This window comes from Eleutherodactylus coqui, chromosome 7 (assembly GCF_035609145.1).
Source record: "Eleutherodactylus coqui strain aEleCoq1 chromosome 7, aEleCoq1.hap1, whole genome shotgun sequence".
Classification (NCBI taxonomy): Eukaryota; Metazoa; Chordata; class Amphibia; order Anura; family Eleutherodactylidae; genus Eleutherodactylus; species Eleutherodactylus coqui.
Window position 1 is genome coordinate 117,414,360 of NC_089843.1, and position 12,560 is coordinate 117,426,919.

At 34.6% G+C, this 12,560-nt stretch overlaps 1 protein-coding gene across 1 annotated transcript in view; it reads left to right on the forward strand.

The window, feature by feature from the left end:
* Window positions 1-5,482, forward strand: part of FSTL5 (follistatin like 5) — a 597,054-nt gene extending 591,572 nt beyond the window's left edge. The window contains exon 16 of the mRNA XM_066574679.1: window positions 4,721-5,482. Within this exon, the coding sequence (XP_066430776.1) occupies window positions 4,721-5,423 (703 nt within the window). The 3' untranslated portion in view covers window positions 5,424-5,482. The remainder of the gene's footprint in view (window positions 1-4,720) is intronic.
* The last annotated feature ends 7,078 nt before the right edge of the window (window positions 5,483-12,560 follow it).

The following is a 12,560-nucleotide window of genomic DNA, read 5'->3' on the forward strand; positions in this document are numbered from 1 at the left end:
GTGATACAGGTAAAAGATCCAAACTCTATAGACAAGCAAGTTGGTCTGGACTTGTTGGTCCTTATTAATAAGTAGTTTCAACTCTTTCCTCTCCACAGTTTAGAGGGGAATCACTAGTAGGCACACTGCCTTCATAAATTGCAATTGCTAAAATATCCCTCTGAGACCTTCTTTTATATTCCTATTTTTTCATGTGTACACTATATTTGACTTTTTTATGCTCTTAATACCATTGTCTATTGTAATAATTCTCTGACTAAACAAACCATTTCATTGACCATTCTCTTGTAGAGCACATACTCAATTATAAACTAATTTTGTGACATGTATCAAAATTAAACCCAGCTAAAAGATGATCAAAATATATCAAAATGACCTGAGTCTCTGGATCTTGGCTTTACACTTTCAATTTAATTTATAATTTAAATTAGTTTTATGACCCCAAAGAACACATTCCCAGATGCATAAAATGATATGCATACCTTTGTAATTTAACTCCTCTCAGTTTCTCTCACTGTTATCCACTGGTACTCATAGAGTATTATGTGCATACCGCTTTATATTATGTTACTACAGTTGTGGATTACTGCAGTGACTTTACTATGGATGATATGTGATTGTTGTGCCCTGACTGCTAGCTTGCAGGAATATACAGTATTCCTAGAAGTTGGAAATCCCATTTAATTCATTCTGCACCTCAGCTTTCTGATCTCCAGCTTCATCATTCTAGTTTTGCTAATCCCTCTCTCAAAATCATACTGCCAATATGTGAATAAAAAAAAAAAAGGTTTGGTACCGTGTTAGCCAGTAGAGCAAAATGGGATTGTTACCATCAAGAGAAACCAAGTAATCTTATAGATATGATACCTTTTAATGGCTAACAGAAATACATGATGTTACTGCGAGCTTTTTAGCCTACTGATAGTTCTTCCTCAGGCAGAATGAAATAGATCCGAAGAAGCATACATATATATATATATACACACATACTTATGACAAGGCACAGACATGGATGGTATTAATTTGCACTTAAAAGAATACTACAACAAAAATACAAACATAGTTAAATAGTCACTGATGTTTTGCCACAAGTAATTAAGTCATTCCCTGTAATTATGTAGTGATCAGATCTCATCCTGCTTTCCGTGTTTGTCCTGCTTCCCCAATATAAAGCCCCCCAACAACACATTCGGGGAAACAGGGAATGTCCTGTTGGGGGGCTTTATATTGTGTAAACAGGACAAGCACTAAAAACCAGGATGAGATCTCATCCCTACACAATCAGAGAGGGAAAGACTGAATTACCTATGGCAAAACATTTTTCTAGTCATAGACACAACATAGAACAGATGAGAGTTATCATACTGAAGGGCAAATTCAAGTCGCAGTATCACAGAAGAATTTGAGAGTATAAATTTATGACCATTTTTGATACCCTCAAGAATAGAATGAACCTCGGAGCAGTTCTTGCATCAGTGAAAAATATGAAAGGTCTGAAGGAGGCCTGGAGAAGTGTGCCTATAAATATGCATGCCTCTTCGGATCTATTTCATTATGCCTGAGGAAGAATGAGTAAGTTCAAAAGCTTGAATTACCATCATGTATTTTTGTTAGCCAATAAAAGGTATCATATCTACAGGATTAGTTGGTTTCTTTTGCTTAGAACAATTCCAATATGTGAATACTATTGACATAATAAAGCTAACATTACTTATTGCCGTGCACCTTTTTGTGCACCAAATCATTGTAGCTATTGTATTCATAAAAATGGCACAAGTAGTTAAAAAATTTGAAAAGGTCTCATATAATATTTTTTGGGGTGCATATTACATATTTTGACACATTTTGGGGAATATTTACTAATGCCTTTTTAGTCTTTAAATAGTGTTAACTCAAACTATGCAGCCTGCAAATGTAAGATAAAATTGGTCTATCTATAAACACTTTTGTCTAACCTTACACCACCCACATACTTTACACCTGGGTTGTACACCAAGAATTTGGTGCAATTTTGGCATACTTTGTTACATATCAAGCCAGAACCCCTTTTAGATAGGCGACTTTCATTTCATACTAAGCCACACTCACTTGTAGGAAAGACAAAAAAAACGTTAAAATCCATAACAAATGTGGTGCAAGGCGTGTATGCAAATTATTTTGTGGGAAAATGAGCCCCTATGTTTCCATGTCCCCCTCTGATCTAAAAACCTATTCAGAATGTAGCACATCCCTGTGTCCATTCTGACATCTCTGCAAACTTTAAGAATTTCTTGTTAACTTTAACCATTATCACAGCATCCGACTTCATTATTAAAACTGTATATTAATCTTCTAACATTCTACTTTCCTAACTGTAGTAGACTTGCACTACATCTCTCCATCTCGGTGAAGCATGTTTCAAACTTTTCCAAAACATACTCATTTAGAATCAATAATACTCTGCTGTACCTTACTTTTACTACTATTTTTGCTCCTTAGAGTTTATTGTGTCAATGCTTGCAGCTTCATTAACTAATCACTTTTTTTAGATACTGTATGTAGCTGACCCATTGGCTATGACCAGCGTTTTTCTTTTTATCTAATTACTTTAATAAACATTAGGCAACCCTCAGACAACTATATTAAGGCTCTCTACAGGATCCATCTATTTAGTGTCAAGAACAGGATTATATTAATCATGAATCTGTTTTTCAAATATTTTGAATAGGTACAGTTTCCATGCTTGTTGCTTGTGGGATTTTATCATATCCCTGGCATCTAATATATAGATTTATGCATATTGAATGTCTGCATACAGCTGAAGGCTTCATTAAAATGAGTATGGTATGCCTTGTTTAACATCCCGTACTCTGGATGTAATACCCAGACCTCTAATCATTCTACTCAAGTGAACTTATAGGACCATAAATCCTTATGATTCTATATGGCTGAGTCAGTAAACCAAAATGCATTAGCTTTTACATCCTGTATACAGACTGTTAAGTGGGACATCCATGAACATAAAACATTATTTGGCTATTGCCTAAATGTAAATTAATAAAACTTACCAGTGTCAGACCAGTAGGATAAAAACAAAATCTATGACAGTTCACCACTGTGAGATAAAAGCAATCCTTTATTTCAGTTCTTCATACCTGGTCTACTATACATCAGATAAGCTGATGGACTGCTTCGCATCACATGATGCTTTCTCAAGGCCTGATAGGAGACCATATATTGATATTTAAATATTTAAAATTCCCAAGTCTTTAAAAAATATTTTGCATCCAACAAAAATGAAAGTACACTTTTCAACAGTAGTGTCAAGTAACAATCTAAGTAGACAATGCTGGATAATTGAGCCAATGCTCTGCTACAATCGTCCAACCTTTATTGTTCTTATACAGTCATGTATTTTGTTTACTTTAAGTATTTTTGAGTTGGCAATTTCCACATAAATACATAGTTTTTCATTAGTCCTTGAAAAGATTTCATGTGATGCAAAATGGTCCGTTAGCTTGTCTGATATATGGTCTCCTACAAGTGTATCTACTATGAAGCACTGAAACTAAGGATTGTTTTCATGTCAGATTGGTAAAGTGCCATTGACTTTTTCTTTCTACTGGATAGATCTTGCTCTGTCTTTCCCACTGAGCACCAATAAAAAAAAAATCTTGGATATCAACAAAATTGAGCCCTAATGTAACCTATGAGTTGCTAGTTGTTATTCTATTTGTTTAAAAAACTTACTAATGTGCTTTTATTCTGGATACTGCATAGTTGGCTCTATTTCAAGCTCCCCTTGTGGTTCCAGAAACTACACTTCCATATTCATGTTAACACAAGCAGATACCTTCCTCCTCTTTGTCGGTGATGTGATGGTGGTAGATGGCTGACTGGTCTAGTTCATTAAGTAGCCTCCTTTTCTATCATGGTTGATGCAGAAGCAAAGAAGGTGGCTAGTTTAGCTTATGAACTGAGCCAGACAGTCAGCCGTCTTCACATCACCAACACAGGGAAAGACCTGTCTCCCCATGTCAGAATGAAGGCCAAAGTGAAGCTTCTGAAACTGCAACTGGGTGTCTGAAGTTGGATGAACTGTTTAGCATTCAGATTGAAAGTACTTTAGCACTAAAGTTTTATAATTCATGTTTTGCTCCCCATGACCTTGGACCATATATAGGCACTATACACCCACCTGTTATAGGTATACTATTATATATATATATATACACACACACATGTGTTATGTTAGTAGCTGTGATCACACATTCTCACAAAATGTAGCACAGACAAAGCAAAGCTGCTATACAGTGTACACAGAAAACCTTTGTAGAATGTCTCACAAAGAGAAAACCCATTACCTGTGACCTGTCATTATGCTATAGGGATAAAAAGCATTAAGACTTTAAGGCTTAAGGTATTAATAGTTGAGCTGCCAAGATGCTTATCTGTTAGAAACCTTGCATCACCTTTACTTTGTGTCACAGAAAGACACTTTGGAAATACTATTTACTGTGTGCGGTAAATAATGACATTCGCTAGGATACTGGACCCAAAGCAGCTTTAGTGGTCCTTTAATAAAATATTATGTAATAAAGTATATTCTACAGTAATGACTATTAAACATCAGTACTTCAGTCTATTTATGTTGTTATACAATATATGCAATGTAATAACGTTCACTGCAAGAAGTCAAGAGTTTAGATCATTGTTCAGGCTTCATTATTTTTGCTTTCAGGTTTGGGTTCATCCTTCATAAAGATGAGCAAGCTCTTCTGAAAATTGATTTGGAAACCATGTCTTATATCAAGACAGTAAGCTTAAAAGACTATAATTGCATCCCTCAATCCTTGTCCTATACTCACCTTGGAGGATACTACTTTATCCATTGTAAGCCTGATACAACTGGAGCAATTCTTCCTCAAGTAATAGTTGATGGTGTAACTGATGCCATTATTGGATACAACAAAGATGTGACTGGCACTCCTTACGTCTCTCCTGATGGCCACTACCTTGTCAGTATCGATGATATAAAAGGAATCATGAGAGTACAGCTAATAACAATACAAGGAGAAATCCAGGACTTATTTGATATTCATACTAATTTGCATATATCTGATGTGGCCTTTCAATCATCATTCATAGAAGCTCATCAATATAATGTCTATGCAAGCTCCAGTACACAAACTGATGTACTTTTTGTAGAGCTTTCATCTGGAAAAGTAAAAATGATAAAGAGCCTTAAAGAACCAATGAAAGCAGAAGAATGGCCCTGGAGCTCAAAAAATCGAATTATCATCGAGAGTGGCCTCTTTGGACAGTACTTAATGACGCCCTCTAAGGAATCACTGTTTATTCTAGATGGACGACTCAATAAATTAAACTGTGAGATTACTGAAGTTGTAAGAGGCAACACAATTGTTTGGTTTGGGGAAGCATAAAATTGCAGCTTAGGCACCTGCAGTTTTTTTTTTCAGTTAAATTTAAAATAATGTATTTCTTTCCACCTATTCAGCTTTTGCAAATTTAAGTATTTTAAAATAATTTTGCAGAGGCCAGGATTTTATTTTTTTCATATTTTCATGGGTTGAACTAAATTGTTTACTAATAAAATTGTACAATTATATAACTTTTTATAGTTTTCATAAAATGATATCTAAAATCATAAAAACAGGAAAATCTAATCAATGGTAAAGAGGGGAAACTAATAATTTCACATTTTAGTTAATATTTATTGTTCATAAATCAAAAAGAATAATAGCCCCCCCCAACCCTTTTTTTTTTTTTTTTAAAGAGCCGAGTTTTGTCCCCCATTCGTTCGTGCCTTGGGTGGAATATTTTATAAGAAACACACAAAAAAATAACAAAAGAATAATACTAAACTAATTGTGTGAGAAAGAAGATACATCCATGATTTTTGTTTTGAATTGTCAATTACAGTGAAGCATTTAATGTATCATACTTGTCATACTGTATGATCCTATCAAAATTCTTGATTATAGTTCGAAGCACATGGTCGTAGTCTTTAAAGAATCTTTTTTCAACATTTATGTATCAGGGACTGATTTCAGGTATAACATTTTATTGCTTTTAACGAGTACTCTTTTCATGTCATGAATGTGGAGAGATTATGGTAGGATTTTGCTGTCGCTTTCAATTTATTTCAACTAATTTACAGTACTTAGTGCAGTGTATAGTAGCACGGGCCATTTCTAAAAATACATAATTTCCTTTTAGGGCTTAGTCAGATGAGTGAATTTTTCACGCATTATAGGAGCGGGAAAAAAATTTGCACATTACGCGTAGAAAAAAAAGCGTGACGGGTCCATTTGCACTGACGTGTCCTATCTTTTGCAGGTGCAACTTTTATTCACATATAAAAACGCACATGTGACCGCTTTCATTGGAAAGCATTGGTTCTAATAGGTGCGAATCGAAAATGCGCTTATACTCGTGTTTAAAATTTGCTCGTCTGAACCCTTAAAAATATTTTTTAGAGGATAATCATGTTTCTAAATATTATTTCCGTTTAGAAAAAATATGCAACTCTAATTTACGATTTACAGATAAGTTGATTTTTAAAAATAAACATTTTATTCAGTGTCCTAAAATCAAAGAAAGGGAGAGATAAAATACCTATTTTGATAGGGTTGTTTCATGTTTTTCAGAAAAAAGCCCACTGTTTTCTTGGTGTCTTTGTGCATGGTCATTATTGGCCAAAAATTTAGCAATCAGATGTTAGTTTAAATTTTGTAGTGAAATATGAAACGCACTACATACAAAACATTTCTGGTGTTTTCGGGGGCAGTGATAGCTCTTTTTCCAAACACAGCATGCTCTGGGTTTGACTTTTTTCCTGGAGTTTTTCATATAGTCTTCTGTATAGAAAAAATAATCCATCAAAATGCTTGTAAAAAAAAATGCTATGAGAAACGCTTGAAATTCATGATGTTTTTTTACACATGAAAAGCGTGTGTATGAAGGAGCCCTTACCATATTTCTCAACCAATATTTCTGTATTCACACTTTGCAGTTGTAATGACATTTTTGCATGCATACTAGTACTTCGGTCCAAAAGAAAAATTTAGATGAAGAACAGTATAAAGCATTGAAATATAATTCCTGATTCAGGATTTTTTCCAGACTTTGACTGACATAAACTGTACCAAAAATTACAATATGTAGCAATGAAAGTTTTCAGTTATGTTATCCATACTGAGTTATATGGAAAATTTTTCCTCTTGGGATTATATGAGAAAGACATGTTTCATTAGTAACCTTATTACAATCTTTTTACAATACTAATGCAATGCCTCGGGGGAATAGTTTTGCACATACTAACTATTGGCGCCCAGCAACTTCAGGTTACATCTCTGCCTACAGTTCCATATTACAGAAGCATATAACATCATGAGCCCTTGTACAGACTCTATACATGTAAATTTGCTTTGTCTATCATGACAAATTAAATTATATAATGATATATTTCAATTTCAATATGTCCGTAGGCCATTTTGCACAGCAGATAATTATCCAAACAAGCATTCATACAAATAGTCATTTACAATTATTGCCCCACATAAACTGGACATCAATCAACCAAAATCACTCATTTGTTTCATGTGGCCATAAAAAAATCATTGCTATTGGTAGTGAATTTCTCTGGGTAAATAGGTGTGTGCTGTCAAAAATAATGAATGTGTATGGGGGTGAACGATCATATTAAAGGTTATTTCCCCATACTATTTGCATCAGCCTATGTGTAGGTCCTTTAAATAAGTGTTGATATTAGTGATCAACGCTCATCATAAAGTTCAAATTGAGCTGTGTAAAAGGAACATCGTTTTTATTATGTCTGAACTGAGTATCAAAGCACGACACTCAGATCAAACGTAAAGTAATGTTCACATGAGAACCAAAATAAGTGAAAGAGGAAATCTGACCCTGAACCTCTGAAGCAAGGGAACTCTGACTAAAAGCTGGGCAAGCATCCCAACAAGGACGACCCCGTAACATGAACCTAGGGTGAACCTAACTCTTCCTAAGTGGGAACAGAGAATAAAGGCTGAGAAGAAATGACTTACATATAGGAATACTCTCAAAGAGACAGGGCTACAAGGTGTTAAACAGCTTAGCAGGTGTTAAAGTGAATGTACAGCAAACGTAGCTTGGATGGAGGCTCACATCAGAAAGAGAACAGCAGGCAGGATTAGAACAGCTTCAAACAACAAAGTAACACAGCAAACTTCAGATGGTCATCTGCAGATCAGATCAGGAACACTTTCAGACTTGTGTCTTCACAGGTATAAGTGCTAAAAAGTATAATTGGCAACCTGCAGGAGGAGTAGTTGCAATAAATGTGCAAAGACAAATCCTGAGTGATTGGCAGGGTTGTCCCTCCTCCCAACCAATTTGCCCACAAATAGTACAATTAAATAGTATGTCAGAGCCCAGCACTGAAATAGAAGACACTGGGGAGATGAGGATGAGTACAAAGGTTCATGTAGTGATGTCATGCCTATTGTTGACCTATGCTGTCACTCTGTGACAACTCTTTAGACCTCGATCTAATACACAGATGATACAGCAGTCACTACCAATCATTAAATATTTAGCAATATATTTTGCTCTACAGAAATCAAAATGTCACTGTCTACCAATGTTTAGCAACTTCATAAACTGTATGTTAGAATTTGAGAGGAAAAACTAAGCGAATAACATCATTAATTAGTGTGGATGGCTTAAAAATGATGAAATCAATGAGTGATTATATACCGCTTTAGCAAGAGTGACTAGAAAGGTAAAGAAACATTCAGATTATTGTATTACAAAGGCACCTCAATAAACTAAATAAATATGATAACAAAAATGACTTACATTAAAGTAGCTTATTTTGTTGGCTAATCCTTGCACCAGAAATTATAGTAATTGAAATATAGAAATAGGCCTATTTCAGATGTTTGTAATTCTACCAGATTTTAAGGTCTATTTTATGACTTCAACACTTCTATTTTGATCTATGGTGAGCAAGTAGAACTGTACAGGATCTGTATGCCATATTACAAACTGCAAATAGGTATATTTGATATTATTACTTATAACTAAAATGGACCTTAACTGACTATGCTAATTAACAAAGCAGGAAACCACCCACTATATTTTAAATGTCCATTGGCTACAGATCTGGTGTGACCAAATTTCAAAATGTACTGCCACTTTTTGCTACATAATATGTAGTTTTCTTGGCTGCAAAAAGTAAAAAATGTAATGCCATTACTGAAAGTATAAAAATTTCAACTGGAACTACTTGGACAAACAGTGGACACTTTATGAATCCCACCTCTTTCTATTTAATCTTATTTACGTAAACTCCTATGTAACATGAATCATGCAAGCCTTAGTGTAAAGTTCGGCTATGTGTGTTTTTGTGGTCGGTGTTGGAAGATGTGTTATATCTGGTCATCTGAACTACCAGTCAAACTATCATGGTTGATGTGTTTCCCATATGTACACAATTTTGTCTGTATAACAGTTACCAATCAACATAATTGGGTTACTGTCAGTAGTATTGATAGGGTATTTGTCTTTTGAGAAATATGGAAATGTGGTTCTAAGAGCCTGGTGTGGTAATCCGGAAAACATTTGTATCTTGCTAGCATGGCAGTGGAAAAGTAAGACCTTGTTAACATGGTGGCATTTTGAGTGGTTTTGACGTGGAATCCATGTCAATTCTACATCAAACAAGCAACCTACTTACTTGAATTGGAATCTGTGCTATAAGTTTATTTGTCGCAGATTTGACATTCATGTCTTGAAAATCAAAAAAAGTGACACTTCTTGATGCAGAATTCATATTGGGTTTTCAGCATGTGAATAAGTCCCTATGATCAGATTCATGGCAGCTGTAACATGTAGGGGTTTTTGATGCAGGCAAAATTTGCATTCCGCACCAGAGGTCTCCGTAAATTCCACAGCAAAATCTGCAAGGCTTTTGATGCAGAATGAAAATGGCTAAAGTTATCTTGCAATTCCACATCAAAATCTGTAGTAAACCCTGCGGTTTTGGGTGCATAATTTCAGAGCGGCACATTCCTCTGTGTGTCAACAGAAATATTCTACCCGTGTGAATGACGCTTTGGGGAATGTTTACATAGCAGAATTCACTATGGAAAAATTCACAGAAACACAATTTTTCCCGGCTAATTCTGCAAATGGATTTTGCCCATTGACAGGGCAAATTTTGCACGTGGATCCGCACAAGAAACAAGAAGCAGATTTTGATGTGGATTTTAGAGGCAAAATTCCACAGTGAATTTCGGCGCTTGCACATACCCTGAGGATTTGGTCACATATGGCAGATTTGCTGCATATTTTCTTCAGCTGAAAAAATTTGCAGCAAATCCACACCAGAAAATCTGCAACACTTGCAAATTTTGACATGATTTTGGTGCAGAATTGCTATGGATTTTTTTAGCTACAGCTACAAAAAATTGGGTTTTCTGGGGCTTTCTGTCATGGATTTCGAAAGAAATTTGGCCACGTGAACATGATCTAAACATTAAAGCATTTTAATGCTATGACGTAAGAAGCCATAGAGTATATAGCAGCAAAGCAAAAAATGTTTGACAGTTTTTGTCTAAATCGTTGTCTCATCTAAATAATTCATTTTAATTTACATGCTGGAAGGTTTCACTTACATTCTCTACTAAGTACTAACTACTGTTTTATCTGTGAAGCAAATTAATCAGGTAGACATCACCTTAATCTTAAAAAACATGTCCCTCCTTGAAACAGAATGCACATTGGTTATGTTAACATGGTTGCTGATTTGGTGAAGAATTTGTCACAGATTTTGGTGCAGATTTACCGCAGATTTCACCTTTTCAATTGAATTCAAATGGATGGGATGAAATCTGCTGCAGATCTGCACCAAAATCTGACAAAATCTGCAGCGACGTGTGAACACACTCTTTTAGTGTAGTAGCATAAAGAAATTTGTATTTTGAAATTATATAGGCAAAAATGTGAGTTTACGTAAAAATAATTAGTGCAGTTTGCAAACAACATGAAAATTGCAACATAATTTTCTCAGTCCCTTCAGTCATATGAAATGTGATCTCTAACAATCCTTGTCGAATGGAAATTCAAGAATCAGTGCAAATAATTGCAAAGTATTTTACATATATGTTGCAAACCATGTTTATTTTTCTCAATGTTCTATTACCTAATGATGCTAACATATATAGTAAGGGAATGCATTGTTTTTAATTTATTACATTTCTTGGATGCTGTATAACTAATCAAAGAACATATTGGATTGGAATTTATGAGATACACAATATATCAGGTTAAGATATGAAAACCATGCAGGTGCAGTATGCAAAATATCCCATCGACTTAATTTATTGTTCCTTTGCAGGCTCTCTAAATGGATTGTCTCATAAAGGCAATTTCTTTTAAAATGAAGTTGTCCTGGTGATCAACTGATGCCTTTCTGGTTATCATTTGTTTTCATCAGGAGGCACTGCACCTTGTCATTCATATATGTGATAGATAATTAATGGCCAACCATGTACAGTAATACAGGTATATGGACAGACTGGATCCAAGGGAGCAAGTACCAACTTTGTGAGGGGCTTTCTGTTCTGCTCAATAGAGGGTCATGTTAATCAGCAATTTCCCTTGTACGTATATTTTCACTAATGTGGGCAGGAGTTGTCTTTTATTACTGCTGGATGGACTATGGGCCACCCTTAGCCATATGCTAACTCCTAAATTGCCAGTCCATCCCTGGTCATAAGTTGGGACATAAAATCAACCACCCAACTAGGATTTTAAAGTATAATACTGAATATAAATAGTTAAAGTAGGATAATGTGGAGGTAAAGTAATAATAAAGAATATGGTGAAAATAGGTGGAGGCACAGTAGTATATCATATATGGCTCTTATAGCATTAGGGGAATAAGCTTGAAAAATGTGCTGGTAATTATTCAAACTACATATTTCAACTTTGATTTAAACTATAATCCCATATTATGACAAATAGACACTAGGATGTAAATTAGTGCACAGAGTCAAAATGCTGTAGAATGATGGTCTAAGTAGGTCTAAGATGTGTGTGCTAAATCTCTCCTAAACCATATGGTCATTTTTTGCTAAAATATGTGTTAGCAATGCATTAATTAATACAGAATTACTTTTCTTTTTGTTTTTAAATGTATTTCCTTTTTCTGAGACTACCATTGTGAAATAAAGCCTTGTAATCCTTGTAAAATCTGTATTAACTAGTCAGTTTCTTTTACATCTTTGTTATACTACTAAAACCATATTGATGTTCTGTATGTAATAAATGCTTGGAAGAGAATAAATACCCTAATACTGCAAACATTGTACAAGTTCCTGAATAATTGTATATATAATATGATACTTGTGGTGATAAACGATGCACCAAGAATATGCATTATTATCCAGATAAATGAAAATGTATGTAAAGTAGTATTTTTTACTTAATCTCATCCTATTGAGACTATTAGGTCATATGAAATTTTTGGAATTATAGCATGAAACTAAAATCTA